Source organism: Corvus moneduloides, chromosome 11 (assembly GCF_009650955.1).
Source record: "Corvus moneduloides isolate bCorMon1 chromosome 11, bCorMon1.pri, whole genome shotgun sequence".
NCBI lineage: Eukaryota > Metazoa > Chordata > Aves > Passeriformes > Corvidae > Corvus > Corvus moneduloides.
The window spans coordinates 7,674,500-7,693,177 of record NC_045486.1 but is presented as its reverse complement, the minus strand read 5'-3'; the positions used below and the strand labels follow the sequence as shown (position 1 = coordinate 7,693,177).

Here is an 18,678-nt window from a genome sequence, read left to right as displayed (position 1 = left end):
CAGACTGAAGGTTGATGGTCTGTTCTTTACGTTTTTTGCAACAATTAACTATCAGTTTAATAAAATCTTGCAAAGGCATTAATTAACCCCAAGATACAATCATTTTAAGGTAGCATTGTTAGACTGGATATTAGCCTGAAGAATGGTGGCTATGTGGGGTTTTATCTGTGTTTTTCTTTTCACCTGCAGGAAAATTCCTCCAGCGTCTAGTAACACAGCATCAATCCGTGCCCCGCATCGGACAAACTCGATGCCTGCTTCTCAGCATGGTGTCAATGCAGCAGGGTTCCTCTTACCCACCACAGTTATGTCATCGCCAGCGTTGGTCTCTCCTTCCTGTGTGTCTCTGAACAACAAATCGGTACCATCCCATGGGACGACACTAAATGCCAGTCCCGCTGCTTTGGGTGCAGTGGATCCTGTCTGCAGTATGCAATCAAGACAAGTGTCTTCATCCCCTTCAATGCCTACAGTGCTTTCCTCTGTACCTTCACCTATGCCCAGCAAACCTCAGAAAATGAAATCCAGCAAATCTTTTAAACCTAAGGAATCTCCTGCTGGCAGTGGCACCTGTAACAGCACCGGCAGCGTCAGTAGCAGCAGCGGCTCAGGAAAGAAGCGTAAAAACAGTTCCGCACTGCTCGCACCTTCTCATTCCACAGAGTCCTTTAGAAAAAACTGTGTGGTTAACTCTGGGACCTCCTATCATCCATCAGTGACAGCTTCGTCCCACAGTGTTGGCCTCAACTGTATGACTAGCAAAGCTAACTCTGTTAGCCTCAAACATGACCAATCAGGGAGGGGTCCTCCAACCGGGAGCCCTGCAGAATCCATAAAGAGAATGAGTGTGATGATGAACAGCAGCGACTCCACACTCTCCTTAGGGCCATTTGTTCATCAGTCTAGTGAGCTGACTGTAAATTCACACAGTAGTTTTTCACATTCACATACTTCCCTTGACAAATTAATAGGAAAGAAAAGAAAGTGCTCACCTGGTTCAAGCAGCATCAACAGCAGCAGCAGCAAATCAAACAAAGTTGCCAAATTGACATCGGTGAACAATGTTCATGCAAAACATACTGGTGCAATCCCAGGGACGCAAGGACTGATGAACAGTTCTCTGTTTCATCAGGTAGGAAATCTTGTCTCAAACTAAGCCAGCATGAAATGCCTCCTCACATGCTTGTACATGTGTTCTCTTAAGTATTAAATAGGTAGTCAGTTCCAGATCCTGCTCAAGTAAAAGGTAGCTCTTCTCTTTGTCCACTACTCATTTTGAGTGTTCTTAGAGTGCATTTACGCAAGACTTTTATAAATGTTCTAAATAAAAAAGCTACACTTTATGAAAGAAACCTTAAATGGGATGTTTCAAGTTCCTTAGATGCTGTTGCCTGTGAATTGCTTTCAGATAAAATTCATTCCTTGTATTTTTAAACCTTAATTTTAAAAGTGAAATTTCCAGCCTGCCGTGGAGCTGAGCTGGGTGCCTAAGCCTGACTCCTTGTTTGTGTCAGGAATAAACATTCTACAAAATGGAACATAATGATGCTGATAACAGAACTGTGATAAAATAAGCCTCTTATCCCAAGATGTCATTGACTAACTTCTTAGTAATAATAAGATTAAATATAATAAATCAGATAATAAACCTTTTTAGTTGGTAAGGCAAACAGTTATGCTATAAAGGAAGCAGATCTCATAAATATGTAAGATCCAATTTTAAAAATTAGTTTGGAGTTTTGATTTTTTTTGAACAAATCTCACTGGAAAAGTAGTATGTTCAGGATTAAAAATCCAAGAAACCTTTTTTTCTCTGCTGCTAAAAACCTGAAATTTCTGTAGCTGGAGAGCCAGGAGGTCAGTAAGAGCTTTTTCAGAATGGTTTCTTAATTTTCAGTTTCAACCGCAGAGGAAGATTTTTACCTTTATGTGTGTTTACTTAACCAAGAAAAGCCTTCAGATGGCTGAATTTATTTTTGGACTTACCTAATAATTACTATTTCAACTATGCAATATAAGTAAAGGAGAAATATAATTTGAGTGAATTAAGAAGGAAATCATGCCTGAAACCATTATAACTTTGAAGAGGTTTAGTTGAGGATTGTCAAGCCTCAGAGAGGCCAACCTCATGTTGTCAAGGTTGCTTTGTGCCTGAGATTTTCCCCCAAATATGCCCTTGTTAGCCACAAAATGTGTTTGATTTCAGTGCCTCTGGCAGCCTGCCTCCCTGATCCTTCTCTCTTTTCTTGCCCCCAAGCCGAAGGCCCGTCCCTGATAGCTGAAGGCACCATGGTGAGAAACAAACTGGACAGTTTTCACTACAAGCAAAACCTCCATCTGGATTTCTGGACTCCAAGATGCCTTGAGTTTTCCCAACTTCCCATGGTCCTCAGGTGTGGAAATCTACTGGACTGTCACTTAAACAAGGAATTTCCCTGAAGCCATGTCTGTAGCAGCGAATATACTAGAAATGGACACTGGATGAAGTTCAGCCACATAATTGCTCTTATCAGTGTTAACAGTGGTCTGGACTGTTTGCTACAAATCTGTGAGATTTTCCTTACAGGACTACATCATCTTGCCACTATTCGACATAGTTTGGCTGGGCAAACGAATGTTTTCTGGGGGGAAATAAACATTACTGTGGACTTATTTTTATACTGATGGTGTCTTTTTGTAGGTGATAGCTAACCAGACAGACACCCTCAATGGAGAGGACCCTGTGACAAGGGGAAAAATGTGTGAGGCACAATGGAAAGAAGCCCTCAAGAAGGGAATGGCTTTAGTGTTTTTATAGCAATGTTCCTTTAATGGAATATAAAGTACAGCACAATTCAAAAAATAGTCTGTTTTGCCCAGCCTTTTGCAGGTAATTTGGGATAAGAAGCTATCAGGAGTTTTAAAACAAAACAAACCCAACAAAACCAGAAAAACTTGTTTGAGGCCGTTGCTCAGAAATAAGCATAAAAATGTCATATTTGTGTGATACAAAACCTATTTTCTATTCTTACGAATGAGATTTGATTGTGGAAGAAAAGCTAATTTTGTTCTTTAAAAATTCCAAAAATATCAAGCAGACAAAGGCAAATAACCTCTAACACTCTATGCCCAAAGAACATATTTATTGACCTCTACTGTATACCACAGGCCTTTGGTTTTTTTTAAAAAAATAACTGTATTGGTGAAGTTAGGCTGGATTTGTCTTCCTCTTCCAGCTGATAAAATTAGCCCTTTTAAAACTAAGTTTTTAAAATATTTAAGTATTTTCTAACAACCATAAAAGTCAGTTTCTTTCTGCCTTGTTTGTGTAATGAAATTGTTGATGTGTGACGCCTTCTACCACTCAGTAAGACCTTTTTTTTAGTCAAATTCTGGAATAAATGCCAATTTGATGGCAGAGTTCACTGTGAAGCACTGGTTTGTGCATCACAGTCATCCCAGGCCCACCCAGGCCTTATGAGCATGGAGGGTTTTACAGTTTTGTATAATCCAGCCAATTTTTATGAGGCATTTTGTCTTGCTTCCAAACACCTTAAAAATGAATTCCACTAAAGGGCTCATTGTATTATGGTTTGACTCATCTGGATGTTTTTGTTAAGTTTTTAAACATCAGGTAAAGGCTTAAAACTGACTAAACTTTTATTAAGGGGGCAAAGCAAAGGAAGATGAAATCCTAATCAAGAAGATTTTTTTTCTGCCTTAAAGGGGCACCAGCTATTGCTGAGAAGAGACAATCTGAGCCTGTCCAGCTGTTCATGTAGCCCAGCCTTCTCCCCATTCTGGTGGCAAGTAGTAAGTACATCAGGGAATCCAAAGCCACTCTGAGTAGCAGTTGCTTAGTTGTTTACCTAACGACGCTTTCAGTTTCTCCTGAACTTCCTATGAAATCATTGTTATACAGCAAAACAACAAGAAGCCTCTATGCAGACACTTTAGCTTTGAATTGATACAAAAGATCACACTGAGAAAGCAATGTACTAGAGACTCTTATTATGCAAACTTTAAAAAAAAAAAATAGACAACTTTTCAGGAACAAAAGGATTCATATTTAATAGGGTGCCCTGTTGAAAGGATTGTTAGAACTGTGCATTGGTTTAACGTAAAAGGAACCAAAGTGAAACGCCACAAAGATAAATCCAAGTGTATTAAATCCTGCACATTTGGAGAGAAATCCATGCTCTGATGAAGTCCCAGGGGCAGAGCTTCCACTTCAGGATAGCATCAGTCACAAGTGCAATTTGACTCTTGGTAGAAACAAAGGTAAAGGAAACAAAAATTCAGCAAGATTGGACACTGGCGAATTTGTGATCGAACTCTCCTCTGGTTTTTAAGGTTCTGTTGATCTGAAAGCAAAATGGCAAATTTGCGCTCCTTCAGTAGCATGCAGATGTGTACAAAGTGAATTCCTGATGGCTGCTCCTGCAGAGCCAGTGTGTACAGCCACCTGCGCCGTGTGGGCTTGAGCCACTGGGTGCAAAGAGTCCGAGCATAAATTCTGTCTGCTCTTATAGACCTGCTCTAAATAATTATGTTTTAGATTTGGTTATAAGCAGAACATTGTTCCTGAAGCTTTTATTGTTACATAGTTCTTACTGTAAATAATTAAGGAAGCTTAAAATTAATTTTCCTTGCAAAATTGAATTTGCAGTGGCTGGGTTGTTTCTAGACAGATTTTGGTATTAATTTAAGAGATACAGTTTTTATAGTCTTTCCAACTTCTCATTATGACTCCTGCAGTTTTCTTAACCTAAAAAATTGCTGCAATGATGAACAAAGAATTATACAAGAAAAAAAAACATACTTTTGTATCTTTATTTTGGAATTTCTTGTTCTATTATAAATATTGAAGTATCCCTATTTCAGAAGACATATTTTGTTAATTGATTGTACATATTTAAATATGTATTTTTGCACAGGTCTTTTTTTCTTATATCCAGTTTTGGTACAATTGAGATCATCTAGTATTTATTTATTAATTAATTAAAAAAAAAAAAAGCAAATACCTTTTTATAATTTGAAGTGGTTCACTGCCAAGCCAATAGTAAACATGCCTACTTTGCAATGTAAGGGATGCCTCCGTTTTGTGAAAGCTGTGTCCCTTTGCCCTGTCTTGGGAGTGGGTGGATCCATGCCGAGGATCGCCTGGGTCCTGCAGCCGGGTCCTGCCTCAGGAGCCCAGAGCCCACGTGGTTGATATGGCATTGCTTATCAGTTGCCTGATTCCCAGAAGATCCATTTAGTTAAGTGACACACTGCTTCTCTTTTTTTAGTGTTCGTGTGTGTGTGTGTGTGCGCGTGTGCATCCGTGTGGGTCTCATGTGGTTTAAAACTAATGGAAAAACTGAAAGTGCCTGATATAACTAGTTCTAAGCTTGGACTGTTTAGACAGCTTCTCCTTAAAAGACTTGAATGTTCAGTTGAAATTTTGGAGCTTGCTTTTTCCACCTATATATAATAGATATGTGTGTGTATATATATACATACATACGTACATCTATTTTTCTGATATTGAGATGGATTGACAAAAGAAAGCAAATTATGCTGGTAACTTTTGTATAATCTTTTAATTCAAATACCTTGTGTTGGAACAATCCCATTGATAACTCATATTTAGTATACTGCCAAGGGTTTGAAATGTAGTTTTAACCAGCAGTTTATTTAACTGTCTCATTTTGGGAAGGGGAGGGAGCAATATTCATTAATCAAATAATTTAGAAAATGTTCAAAATTGTTGGTATTCCAAAACAAACAAAAAATCCCAAGTAAGTACCTCTAAAAACCATGAAAAAAATAAAGATGTGATTTCCAAATGACATTTCTAAGGCAGTTGTCTTCCTGTAAAAGTTCTCTTGCCAAGGAATCTCTCGTCTTTTACTCATTCTGTCCTGGAGGAGGGAATTGGGCTTAGAAAGATTCTTAAATGTTTCACTGTTCGGCAGAAAATAATAATTTTTACCTTTTGTGTGAGATATTTTACGTTTTAAAGATAATTTTGAAATGAGCACTACATAATGTCAATGTGAATGTAGGCCTTGGAAGCATCTTGCTCGGTGTTGAGCCTGGTTCTAAAAGCAATCTCCTGTGTAAAATGTGTGAATAGTTTGATAATTTGTATACATAATCAAGAGCATCTGATCAGCTGAACTCTGTGTTGGCTGCTGTATAGTACATGAACAAATGTCATGGGATAGAAAAATTACTTTGGATATTTAAAAGAAAAATAAATATATAGTCTATTTGTTTTGTAACAAGTTTCTGTAAATAAAATAATTTATACTATTTATAAGAAAAAGTTGTGCTTTGCTTCATGAAAAAGATTAGTTTGTTGAACAAACATGTTACTAAACAAGGCAATAAAGTTAGGACTTTTCAATAAATGAGGTTGGTTGCATGGAATATATTATATGTTTCTGCTTCATTATAAAATCCTTCATTATTAAAGGAAAACATTATCTGTATCAGTGCCTATGTGAACTAATTTCAGAGAATTGGATGTGGTCAAATTCTGTCACTGTCCCTTGGCATCACGAATCAGCCCAGTAGGATCAGAGCTTTCCCATCCTACAGGGGGTTGGTACCTGGTTTTGAGCAGTGCCTCTGTGGGCTCTGCAGCATTTTTGTGTGCAAAGGACCTTCTGGTACTTAAGGTTCACACTTTATAATATAATTTTCTAATCAATAATGAGCAGCAGCTGTTACAGCCCCAGGTGTGGTTGTTGAGTTGTTGTGTTTCCTGGTTTTTTTTTTTTCCTTCCAAAAAAGTATCTTCTGTGTTTTCACAGTTTGAAGATCCAGGTTGAACACTACTGCAGAGCTTTTCTCTGCACGTGACTCAGGACTCGCGTGTCGTGGGCGACTTCGGAGCGGTTGGTAAAACCGGTTAAACTCCTCTTAGTGGGACAGGACTTCAGAGTGACATCTGTGGCAAAGCTTCCTTTATTCTGTCTCTATTTTGCTTTGGTTTGGGTTTTTTCCCCTCTTATAACAAGTTTTTCTTAATGTTTGGAATAAATGCTACAAGCTATAAAAGGGGTTCAGACAACAGGCAAGTTCTGCTTCATCTTTTTATAATGAGCACCTCTAGTAGTTTTACATTTACTTTTTGCATTACTGAGTATTTTTATTTCTTTTTTTGTCTTGCCTTCTTGCAAATCCTTTTCCTTCCTAGTAGCATTTCTACCACCTGTACCATTCTGCATGAGCTGCTGGCACTTCAGCTGGTTGTGCTGAGCTGTACAAGTGACCACAGCCCAGAGCACACGGGAGTCGGGCGTTTGTGCAGCTGAGCAGAGCTCTGTGCTTGGCATCATGTTCAGGCAGGTTTGTGACTCTGAGTGCTTCAACGGTGAAGGAATAACTCTGCATTTTACTGCATCTAATACAGGGTTCAATGTCCCGTAAAACTGGCAAGGTGAAGAAAGGGAAAAAAAGGTGCATTCACCCCGTGTAACCCCGAGTTCTCAGAGGTATCTTGGAGCTCAGTGGGATTGGAGCATCCTCCCTCTACCCTTCCTTTGCTGCATTTGGTGCAGTGCAGTGCCAGGGAGCCCAGACCCTGGAGCAGAGCCAAGCTGCTCCATGGGTTCTCTCTTCTGGTGACTTGGTTCACTAAAGGGGTTAGTGATGAAATGCTGTCCGACCAGGTACTGGAGTAGAACTCAGTGAGCACAGATGTTCCTGAATGGGAGGAAAACAGTTTCCTTCCCATCTGTGATTGTCTCATAGGACAGTTTATATCTGGGACAGTTACTTGGTGATGTAGGAGACTGCCAGTGCATGTGATGAAACCCCAGGATCAGAGGTTCCCTGTGTAGTTTGTGCATCTTGTCAGCACCCTTTCCATTTAGTATCAAAGCTGGTATCAAAGCCACAAAAATGTGGCTTGTAGGATCCACCATGGGACTTCGTATTTTGACTGGATGCTTTTTTCAGTGCTTTGGCTCAGAGCTGTTAGCTGCTGGATTTGTTCCTAACAAGCAGCATGGGAGCTTTGTTATGGAAAAGTGGCATATGCTTGTGTTTTTTCTGACCCAACAAACTTCAGGGGAATCTCAAAAACCTTTACGGAAGTTGTCCAAACTAGTGTGGATTGAAACTTTATTGCCAAGGTGGAAAAATGGCCTGAGAAAAGCAGTAAAGCTTTGTCCTAGCCTATGAGAAATAGCTGGTGTTGATATTTGTGCTCAAATTGATACAAAAGTTTTCTTCAGCATCAGCAGGGACTGTGTTGTTGCTGCTTGGGTTCGGTGGTCTTTGACAGTGCTGGAAGTTTTTTGTCCTCCATTTTGCAGCTGAGGTCCCTTCACTCGAGTCCTTTCCTGTCCATGACAGGTGACATTTTCCTAAAGCAACTGCCTTTTCCCTTGCCTGCAAGGCTGGACCTTGAGCTCTGGAGGCCAGTGTTCAGTGAGAGAAGCATCAGAGGTGTTGGCAGGTGAGACAGAAACTGCACAGAAACTTGCACAGAAACTTAATTTCAAGTGTTTTGTAGCAGAGCTTTACTAACAAATCCTAAACCACCCCATCTCCTGCCCTTCCCACCTGCTTCCCCACCATTAGTGCAGGAAATGAATGCTGCAGAGAGAGGTTCAAGCTGCGGCTTGAAATCTCTGTCTGGTTCTGGCTTACCTTGTAGCAATGGTGAAGTCAGCCTTGCAAAGCAAAATTGGAGAAGGGCATTAGCTCAAGGAACTGCCCAAGCTTAAATTACAAGAGAGAATGTACAATTTTGGCATGTGGACTGTAAATCAATGGAAAGGTGTCAAAAGTGAGACAGGAACATCTGTGTCTGGAGTGCTGCTCACAATCAGAGTTAAGTAAAGGGAAACCATGAGATCAGATAAATGGAAGATAAAACTAACATGACCATGGGACAGTAAAAATTAACTTGAAATTACTTCAGGAAGTAGAAATTCTAATGCTTCTGATTTGACATGCAGATGGAAGAAGGCAGTTAATTGAACAGACAAGATTATGCCCTTGATCAGCTCAAGGCTTGACCACCCTGTGCCCCTCAGTATTCCTACTCTTTGGAAAACCTATGCATCAGATTGCTTTTTTATTTTTTTTTCAGGAGAACAGTGTGAACAGCTGCTCTGGCTAAACTGTGTGCCTCCAGCTGTGGGCTTCAGCAGGTATTGCCTTTCGCCTTTCCCAGATTTTTATCCCACCACTATCTGGCATCGCTGAGAAGATGAACTGCTGCACAAAGCCTTAAAAAGTTCAGCTAAAATTGCTGTGACTCTTTCCTGCCAGGCCGTGGCACAAAAATCTTTGCCCAGAAGATCTCCAGGCTCTCCCTGGATCCTCTTTTGCAGAACGTAGGCTGAAATCAGGAAATGTGTGAGGCAAGTTGGGATCTTTAAAGAGGGGGTGTCTTTGCTGTGGTAGAACTGTGCACTTCTGTTTGGAACATTACTTTTCACCCACCTGAGCAGAGAACACCGGATTCTGAAATGCTCTGCTCCCACTGGATGATAGCCGTGGTTAGAATAAAATGGTTGATAGCTCTGCAAGTATCTTAGAGCACTAAAACTCTTTAGCAATGCTTTTATTTTCCACACAGAGTAGCGATTTCCCTTTTTTTCTGCTGTTCTTACCTACACCAAGAGAGCAGCAAGATTTCTCTGGAATGCATGAAGCCCCTGTTAGCCCAATTTTCTTGAGTACGTTTCTATTCTCTTTTACCTTACAGTTAAAAAAATACATGCTAATATATATGCTGAATGGAAGCTTTGGTGTAGTTAATTAAGGCCAGTTCATGTATAAATATGCTAGAAAAGAAAATTTATTTGTGCATCAAATAGAAATTCCTCAATTCAGTGAAGACATAAATACAGTATGGTTTTCTGATAGGCTTCACACCTGCATCTATGGAAGGTGGAAAAGATGTTCCTGAAAGACTGATTTAAGTCTTCCTAGCTAGCTCTACTTATCTGGCATGTCATGGATCTACAAAAACGAAGAGAGGCAGGTCTGAAAACTCTGAATATTGGGTTCAACTAAAACTTTACAGGAAATGGTGTGTGTGTGAACACACAGAACAGATTCATAGCTGACCACAGGGTAAACTAGAGTTCTTGTTTATTACTCTGCCTATTCTGAAGAAGTAATTAGTACTGTCTGAAATTTAAATCTTTAAACTCTGGCTAAGTAGCTGCTTCTTGGAGAGGGAAACAACCAAAACCGTTTCCAGTAAGTCGTAAAAGAAAACCAAAAATCATGAGGTTGTATTTTGGGTTTCAGAACAGTTCATCAGAGAATAGTAATGGCCCCTCAGCACCAAGGAGTCCAACCTCAGGCAGGCAGCAGTGATTTCAGGACAGGAGACCCTCTATGATCTTGCAGTGGGAGGGGTGGGCAGGGGAAATTCCATACTGTCCTGTCTGTGGCACGGTAGCTTCGCTTGGATTGCTCTTTGGGTACACCTACCTGCCGGGGTTCCTTCCAGCACTGAAGCTGCAATGCATACAGGTTGTAAATGGGTTCTGTTCCAAATGCAGTGGCATCGAAAGCTCACAGAACTCACTCACAGACCTTCTTTGAGAGGAGGGAAAAAAACCTTCAAGGCAGGCCAGCAGGGTAAATAGCTGCTGCTGGAGGCTCTGCCATGCCAGAAACCGTATGTCATCAGCATGGCAGCAACCTAGTGAGACACTCATTCCTCAGCAGCTGTGAAGAAAGGAACTGTAACCCCTGCAGGACTTGATCAGTTCTGTCAAACTGCAGTAGTCCCTTCCACAGCTCCCACCATCGCTGACATCTGTAAATCTAACTCAGGCAATAATTACAAATGTAATGCTTTGTTCACGTGGTGACTTCCTTTTCAACAGTTAGCAAAAAAATAAAGAGAGGCTACTTTTGTTATAGATGTTCCCAAAGTTTTAGTCCCGCAGTTTCTGTGCTTATATTACTGCTTCACTCCAATCACTTGCATCCTTATTCCTTCTCCCTTAAGCTGTAATCCCTTCATCGCAAGACTCTGTCCCATCTGGACAGTGTGCACTCTTCACTAAAATTTTTGGCCACTTTACTATTATGCAACTGATTGTTTTCACCTCTGATTCCAATACAGAAGTTCTAAAAAAGCAAGCATAAAATGGCCATAAGTTCTTGGTGTTCACAGGTTTGCTGTTCAATATTGAACACTGGATACACAGGCAAGGAAAGGAACAAAGTCTATTACAAAAGATCACCAATGGTATCATACATTTAATGAACTGGGTTCCATACACCAGAACAGAACAGTGTGTACATAATGAAGTGGAAAGTTAAAACACTACCTTCCTTGCTAGTTATTCTTTTCCCTATAGTATACCAAGTTATACAATATATTTATAGGTTACTTCCAAAATGTTTTAAACATCTAAATTTTGCATTCCCTTGCATTAAAAAAATTACATATTAATTACTCGGGAAAGTTTCTGAATTCTGTTTAGCAGCAAATCTCCTTTCTTGATGGTTTCTTGGTACTGCCAATTCTTGCTATCAGGCCTAGGAATCATAGGGGGAAAAAAAAGGGGTTAGAACTAAGAATATTATTTATACCAAGGCACTAAACATTTCGGTAGTAAATGTCATCAAAATATATAGAATTCAACTGGTCTGTCAAAAACAACCTCTAGGAACTATTACATACCTGTTAGTTTCTACAATCTCGTTTACTTTGTCTATTTTGCAGTGCAATCGCCCAGCTGCAATAAATCTTGAAAGCTCCCTAAAGAAAAAAAAAAGTTGGTTAAATCTGGTTTCACCAGGGACTTGCAGACCTAAGAGCACTGAAACTGCTGCTGTATTTTTGAAGCAACAGCCTATGGATCTTCATAAGGTATCTTAGGCATCCTCATCGTACTAAGCCTTGGACATTGCACCCAAAAATAATCATTTTCATGACCTGACCTGAACACAAAACCTCTTAGTTCTTTCTTCTCAGGCCAAAGTGTTGTACTTGAGTTAGTGAAACTTATCACTGAGCTTTGTACCAACTACTCTTCAAATCCAAAGGCAGCAGTCATGCAGTGTGCCTGTTTGGAATTTATCCTGAGGTAAGTATTGTCATGCCAGTCAATTAATTAGAAATTAATTAGAAAAGTGTCTCAATAATATTTAATTTTTTCAAATGCTTTTAAAAATTTTATTTTTATTGTTTTGTTTAATCAACTGGTGATCTACAGCACTGATGGTAGAAGAAAATGTTCCTGTGCTCAACAGTAAGACAAGTTACAACTCATAATAAATTACTGGAAAGCATAAGAATTAGTATGACTCAAAAAAATTACCTTTGAATTGAACGGTATTTGGTTTCCTTGAAACACTTATTAATTTCTGAGTATTTCAAGCATTTTAATATTTCTGTAAGTTTTCTATGTTAGAAAATCTGAAACCTCTCTGAAACAAGAATAACTCTTGTGAAGGCATTTGAAATAATGTGCTTCATGTACACAGAGTAAGTTTCTCACTTCTCTCATCACTTAGTTCTTATCATAATCTAAATCTGTTATATTTTATTCTAGAAAAGAATTTCAAATTGGGACTCCAGGGTATGTTTGATTTAAGTGAAAAACATCAGATCCTGTCCACATAAAAGAAACCAAGCAAAATGAGAGAGGGAGACTGGCAGAGTACAAAAAATGTGCAGATCCTCAAAGTTGGAACAGCTCAGTTTTCGCACAGCTGTGAACTAAGCTATCCTCTGAAATCTAAAGTTTCATAGCACATGAAGGTCAATAAATACAGCAATATAAAGAACAAAGTAATTAATAAAATACCAGCTTCTCACACTCTTCCATAGAAACATAACTTGGCATATTTAGAATACAAGTGAACAAAGATTTTTACTCATAATGAGATCATCATAAATATTTAAAAGGTATAAAGGGAGATCTCTGTGAACTGAAAAAGCCAAAGAACTTACTGATCTATGAATTCTACACTGACTCCAAAGGCTTCTGCCATGTACCCCAACGTCAAGGACCGGTAGGACTCGAGAAGCTGGCTGTAGGCGTGGATTCGCATTTCCCGCACGTAGTATCGGTAGTGAGGTGCAAACAGCCAGTCTTTCTTCATCTCTTGCTCTACAATAGCTGAAAAGAAAAAAAAAAAGAAGATGCAAAATAAAAAAAACCAGTAATTTCTAAGAAATGTCAAATATCAGTTATGTAAATAAAACACATGGCACCAGTTAATAAGTAATATGTGTGACCATAACTACATTGTATTCTTGCACTCTTCAAGATATGAAAGGGATTCTGCACTAAAGAGAAGTAAATTCATGTAATCTGTATCAGTTCTGGAACCAGGAGCAGTCAACATTGTGGCAGAGCTAATGAGAGGCTGTAATCAGCACAGCATCCTTCTTTCAGGGGTGAGAGGGACCACCTTGCTGAAGGCAAGAGCTGGATCTGCTGCCCACAGGAGCAGCCTGGAGATGGGTAACAAGCAGAATTTCGTATGTAACTACTTGAAAAAACATTGTTACCCAATCCTGTATAAGGAAATAAAATTAATTCTCTGCTACTAGCTCTTAAATTAGTTAAAAGGATTTCCAGGCACTTAAGTAATTTTTTCCCTGCCAATGTCAGTTCTTGGCTTGGGATGAGGCCGGCAAAAGGAAGATGCTGCCCTTTAACTCAGTCTCATCAGGCCTAGTCTTCCACAAAATCAAGGGTTCTTCCTTGCTTTTCCTAAATATCTCATTTTCTTGTATTCTAGATTTCACAGAAGAAAAACAAGCAGTCTGAGAACTGGCAAGAATGAGGATTTTCTGAAAAGCTTTTCTTTGGTGTCACCCTTTTACACAGAAACCAGAGCAGAAAGCCAATGAGAACACTGAAAAATTTCTATGCAATGTCTCGTACAGGTTGAGATTTGAGGGCCTTTAGACTACAACTCCTATAGGTTCTTATGAAGATAAAACCTTTCAAAGCTTTCCTGATTTGGCTCTTCAGGTAAGATGGTGTTTCACAGCCATCTTCAAAATGTTTTTTCACCTAATCAGATGTGACCTTTCGCAAGGCTCATTGGATGTGAAATTTGTCTTTCTTTGTTTGAAAAATCAAAGCAGAAAATTTTAGATCACTGTTAAAAACAATCTCTATAGTTTGTTTTTCTGCATGTAGCTCTAGTTCTAGACTGTAGCTACTCCAAAAAAGTTGTGTTATGATCTGAAACAAATAACTGGAACACCTGAAAGTGTTGTAGGACGTAACTCAGCCTTACCTAGCGACTGGAAAAAGGCTGCGTAACGACATTCATAAAGAGAGAAGAGATACTGCCGTACAGCTGGCAAACTGTGCAAGGCTTCCAGGATCTCTGCTCCTTTAATCACCTGAAAGCAAACACACATCTTTAACCACCACCCCTTTCAGCCTCGAGATGAACAGGTTAAGGAAAGGCTCTGTCAGTTTGCACCAGTGTTTCCACATGCTTTCCTTACCTTCTCCCTCAGATCAGGCCTGTCCAGGGCAATCATGCTGACATACACAGTGTATGTTACAAAGGTTTTGTAATCCATCAGTTCATAGGATGTAAACGTGGAAACTGTATCAAGGAAGAGCTCTGCTGCTTGTTTAAAGTCTCGAATGGCTACACAGTAAAGGCCCTGGTACACCTTGAGACGGTTTCTCCTGTCCCAGTCTCCTCCTTCTTCTATTAGACTTAAAACAGAACAAAGAATATTTACTTATGTAAACGTGTCATGTAATAAGTTATATGAAACAAGTACAAATCAACTGATACCACAAGATTAGAGAAAGAATAATTTGGTTTACGTTACAGCTTGTAGAAACAGCCCAGGTTTTGTACATCTGCTGGTGTAGGAAAGTGGCTTCCTTGGGACAGGAGAGGCTAGAGGCTTTTACACAGTGCAAGTTTCAGCTGAAAGGAAAAGTTTATGGCCTCTTCAGCTGTGACAACAGTCTCTGTAGATGTGCAGGTCACTATGTGATTACTGTCAGCCTGGACTGTGGCAACAGATCTCCGCTGCCTTTGCTGCTAAAATCAAAGCTGTTCAACCAGCGGCATAGAAAACAATTACAAGTTGCCACTTTTTAACGATCAGCACAAAATTGGTGTGACTGTAAGAAGGGCATGGGTGAGACAAAACTGCTGAGAAGGCAACAAAAGAAGTGGGAACCTCCTCTGCCTTGGTGTCTCAGGGCAGCAGCAGAGAGACTGGAACCACAGCGTGCTACAGGAACTGCTGAGGTTCAAAACATTGGGAGCACAGAGACACTGAAGCTACCAGTGGAACACGGTAAGGACAGTGGCACCAAAACACACCATGCCGCTCTTGCTTCTAGAGGAAAAACTCCCTCTTTACAGAGCCAGCTGGGTGCCACTGGGAGCAGCTGGACTCAGCTGGCACAGTCCAGTCACACCCAAAGTGGGAGTGGGAGCTGGGCTATAAATACAAATTGAGCCAGCTGCTAGAAAACAGCTACCACAAAATTTTAACCTTTCTTTTCTCTTCCCCCCCACTAAAAAAATCCAGGAGTAGGAAGTGCTCTAAAACAAGGTAACACCCAGTCATGACTATAACTCTCTCTCACTACCAGTCCCAGTCATTTCTGGACAGAAAGGTATTTATCTTCCATTTCTTTTTTTACAGCTTGTTTCAAAAGTGCTTTAGTGCACTCAGAAAACCCAAGCAGTACCTTTTTGCCTTTTCAATGTTCCGTGTGATGAGGTCATTGTCCATATAAAACAAGCCAATCCTTAGCAGATAGAACACGATATCCAGACGATGCCCCAGGGCCACAGTTTTGTCGTAAGTCTTGCGGAATGCAGTCAGAGCTCCCTCCTGGCAAAATAGTATTTTCTACTGTAAGAATGTTAAAAGCACCCAGAACATTGACAAAATACCTGCTGTAAGAACACGTGTTGTCTCCCACTGGTAGTTGCGACTTTCACATTATGCATTCTGAATAATCTTAACATATCCAAGTTTAAATCAAGTTAGAAAAGCTGTTCCTCATGTGTCTTTTAAAGCTAAAGACTATGCAAATCTACTCTGTAACTTGAAATTCAGCAGTATGATCTAAATAGCTTGGTAAAGTCTAAAGGCGCAAGGAAAGTGAATAATGGTATCTGCAAACTTTTCCCCTTGTCAAGAAAAAACAAGTTTTCTTTCAAGGACTGCTTTTTTTCTGGATAATTTAAATTTCAATAAGACCCCTCCCTATCTGCCAGCCATGTGTGAGCTGTGCCATAGAGAAAACCATCTGCACATCCCCCAGCCCTCACTGGGACCTGCCCAGCTAACAGGGTTCCCATGCAGCATTTTCTACGAGTCCATAAAGCCTCTGCTGTCACCAACCTTATCCCCAATCCTGCAAAGGTACTCAGCCTTGGCCATCATTGCATCCCGGATTTCGCTCTCCCCCAAGATCTTTTCCGCATCCTCTAATTCATTGTCAAGACGTTTCAGTTCCTCCTCATTGGCTTTCTTCATTTTGCTCAGCAGATCCGTGTCCATCTGCCACTCCAGAGACTTGCACAGGGCTTCATAGTATGGAGCCATGTCTAAAAGAGAAGCAGGAAGGGTTCTGCTGTTCACTGCTACAATGAGAGTGTGTTTGTTCCGAGAAGAACATGACTGTCAATGCCAGAGACGCCCCTTCTATGACCAGGTACCTGCTGATCTAGACACAGCACAGCCACTGTTTCTGCAGGCCTTGCCCCTCATGCTTCCTTTCACTGATCCTTTTTCATCACTGCTCTTTACACTGCTCCCATTTGCACTTTCTGTACCTTGCACTGGGGTGGCCTCCCCTCGAGTTCTGGGTGCAGTTTTGGGCACCACAATACCAGCAGGACATTAAGCTGTCAGACAGCATCCACAGGACGGACATGAAGACGATGAAGGGTCTGGAGGGGATGTATAAGGAGCAGCTGAGATCACCTGGTGTGTTCGGCCAAGAGAAGAGGAGACTGAGGGGAGACCTCAAAGCTGTCAAAACTTCTTTGTGAGATGAAGTAGAGGGTCAGGCGCTGATCTCTGCTCTCTGGAAATCAGCGACAGGACCCGAGTAAACAGCATGGAGCTGTGCCAGGGGAGGTTTAGGTTGGATATCAGGAAAAGGTTCTTCCCCCATACGGCGTGGTCGGGCACTGAACAGGCTCCCCAAGGCAGTGGTCACAGCACCAGCCTGACAGAACTCACGGAGCACTTGGACAACGCTCTAGGCAGAGTGGGATTGTTGGGAGTGTCCTGTGCAGGACCAAGAGTTGGGCTTTGATGATCCTTGTGAGTCCCTGCCAGCTCAGGATGTTCTATGATTCTCTTTATCCCACTGTGAGCACGGCAGCCCGTGATGCTCAACTCACAGCTCTTACAACCCCAGCACGACATAAGAGTGGTCAGAGCTGGGGACAGGGCACGGCACCGGTACGTCCAACCCTCGCCCTACCCCGCTGCTCTCGAGCTGTCCATGCCCCGGGGGAGTCAGTCCCGGGGGCAGAGCGATGCCGAACTGCGGGGGGACGTGTACACAACCCCCTGCCCGGGGATCGATGACCACAGACAGCTACCCGGCTGCCCGACAGACACACGGTCGGAGCCGGGGGCCGGCGGACGGACAGACAGACAGACCCTGCCCCCCCCGACCCCCAGAGCCTTCCCCAGGGCCCACTCACTGTGCAGCCGCACCGCCGCCATCAGCTCGTCGCGCGCGGCGGGGTCGGGCGCGCGGGGCCGCAGGCTGAGCAGGAAGCGGAGCTGGGCGATGCGGAGGTCGGGGTTCTTGGGCAGCCCCTCCTCCTCCAGGTTCTCCAGCGGCATGGCGGTGGCGGCGGGACGGGGGACGCGGGGCTGGGGCTCCACAGGACGGGCGGCTCTCGGCGGCGGGCGGGCAGGGCGGCGCGGCGCAGTGACTCAGCCGCGACGGGCGGAAGCGGCCGCCCGCTTCCGTCACGCGGCGCCCCCTGGCGGCCCGGAGGCCCCTGGCGGGCAGGCGGCGCGGGCGCGGGGCGGCCCCTGGCGGCGGCGTGGCAGGCGCGGGTGAAGGGGGCGCTGGGGGACGGCGGGAGCGGGTCTGGCCACAGACAGGGCAGCGTGGCCACACAAACACAGAAACGGTCGCCACAGAGTCACAGGTGCAGGTTGCCCAGGGAAAGTGGCTGCCCCGTTCCTGGAAGTGTCCAAAGCCGGGTTGGAAGGGGCTCCTGGTCTTGTGGAAGGTGTCGCTGCCCATGGCAGAGAGGCTGGAACTGGGTTATCTTCAAAATCCCCTTCCAGCCAAAACCATTCTATGATCCCAGAGCACAGGGTACAGGGTTGTGTTCAGATGATTCTAGAATATTTCTAGTGAGGGAGACTCCACAGCCTCTCTGGACAGTCTGTTCCTGTGTGCGGTCACTGCCCAGGAAAGTTTCTCCTCATCTGGAGGTGGAACTTCCTGTGCATCAGTTTGTGCTCATTGTCTCTCGCCCTATTGCTTGGCACCCCTGAGCAGAGCCTGCTTCGTCTTCTTGGCAGCCTCCCTGCAGACACTGACAGACATTGATGAGGTCCCCTCTCAGTTCTCTCTTCTCAAGGCTGACCAGGCCTAGGAAGGGGCTGTTCACAAGGGCCTGTCTGCTGTTTGGGCACAGGGGAGGGACACAGACCTAGAAGGAGTTACAGGGAAAAGTGGGTTTGTAGCCTTTGTAGTTTCAGAAAGGAACTGGAATGTGTTACAC

The 18,678-nt window shown here is 42.4% G+C and overlaps 2 protein-coding genes across 5 annotated transcripts in view; one reads left to right on the top strand and one right to left on the bottom strand.

Moving 5' to 3' along the window:
• ATXN7 (ataxin 7) overlaps positions 1–6,458 on the top strand; it is an 89,012-nt gene extending 82,554 nt beyond the window's left edge. For all 4 annotated transcript variants that reach the window (XM_032121369.1, XM_032121368.1, XM_032121370.1 and 1 more), the window contains 2 exons: positions 190–1,132; positions 2,258–6,458. In XM_032121369.1, coding sequence (XP_031977260.1) covers positions 190–1,132; positions 2,258–2,275 — 961 coding nt within the window. In that variant the 3' untranslated portion in view covers positions 2,276–6,458. The remainder of the gene's footprint in view (positions 1–189; positions 1,133–2,257) is intronic.
• Positions 6,459–11,111: 4,653 nt separating this feature from the next.
• PSMD6 (proteasome 26S subunit, non-ATPase 6) lies at positions 11,112–17,881 on the bottom strand. Its single transcript, XM_032121371.1, has 8 exons — positions 17,635–17,881; positions 16,316–16,521; positions 15,654–15,799; positions 14,435–14,654; positions 14,218–14,326; positions 12,914–13,082; positions 11,639–11,716; positions 11,112–11,493 (listed from the first exon to the last, which is right to left on the bottom strand). The coding sequence occupies exons 1-8, from the start codon at positions 17,777–17,779 to the stop codon at positions 11,397–11,399; spliced, it is 1,170 nt and encodes a 389-aa protein (XP_031977262.1). The 5' UTR covers positions 17,780–17,881; the 3' UTR covers positions 11,112–11,396.
• Positions 17,882–18,678: the final 797 nt, after the last annotated feature.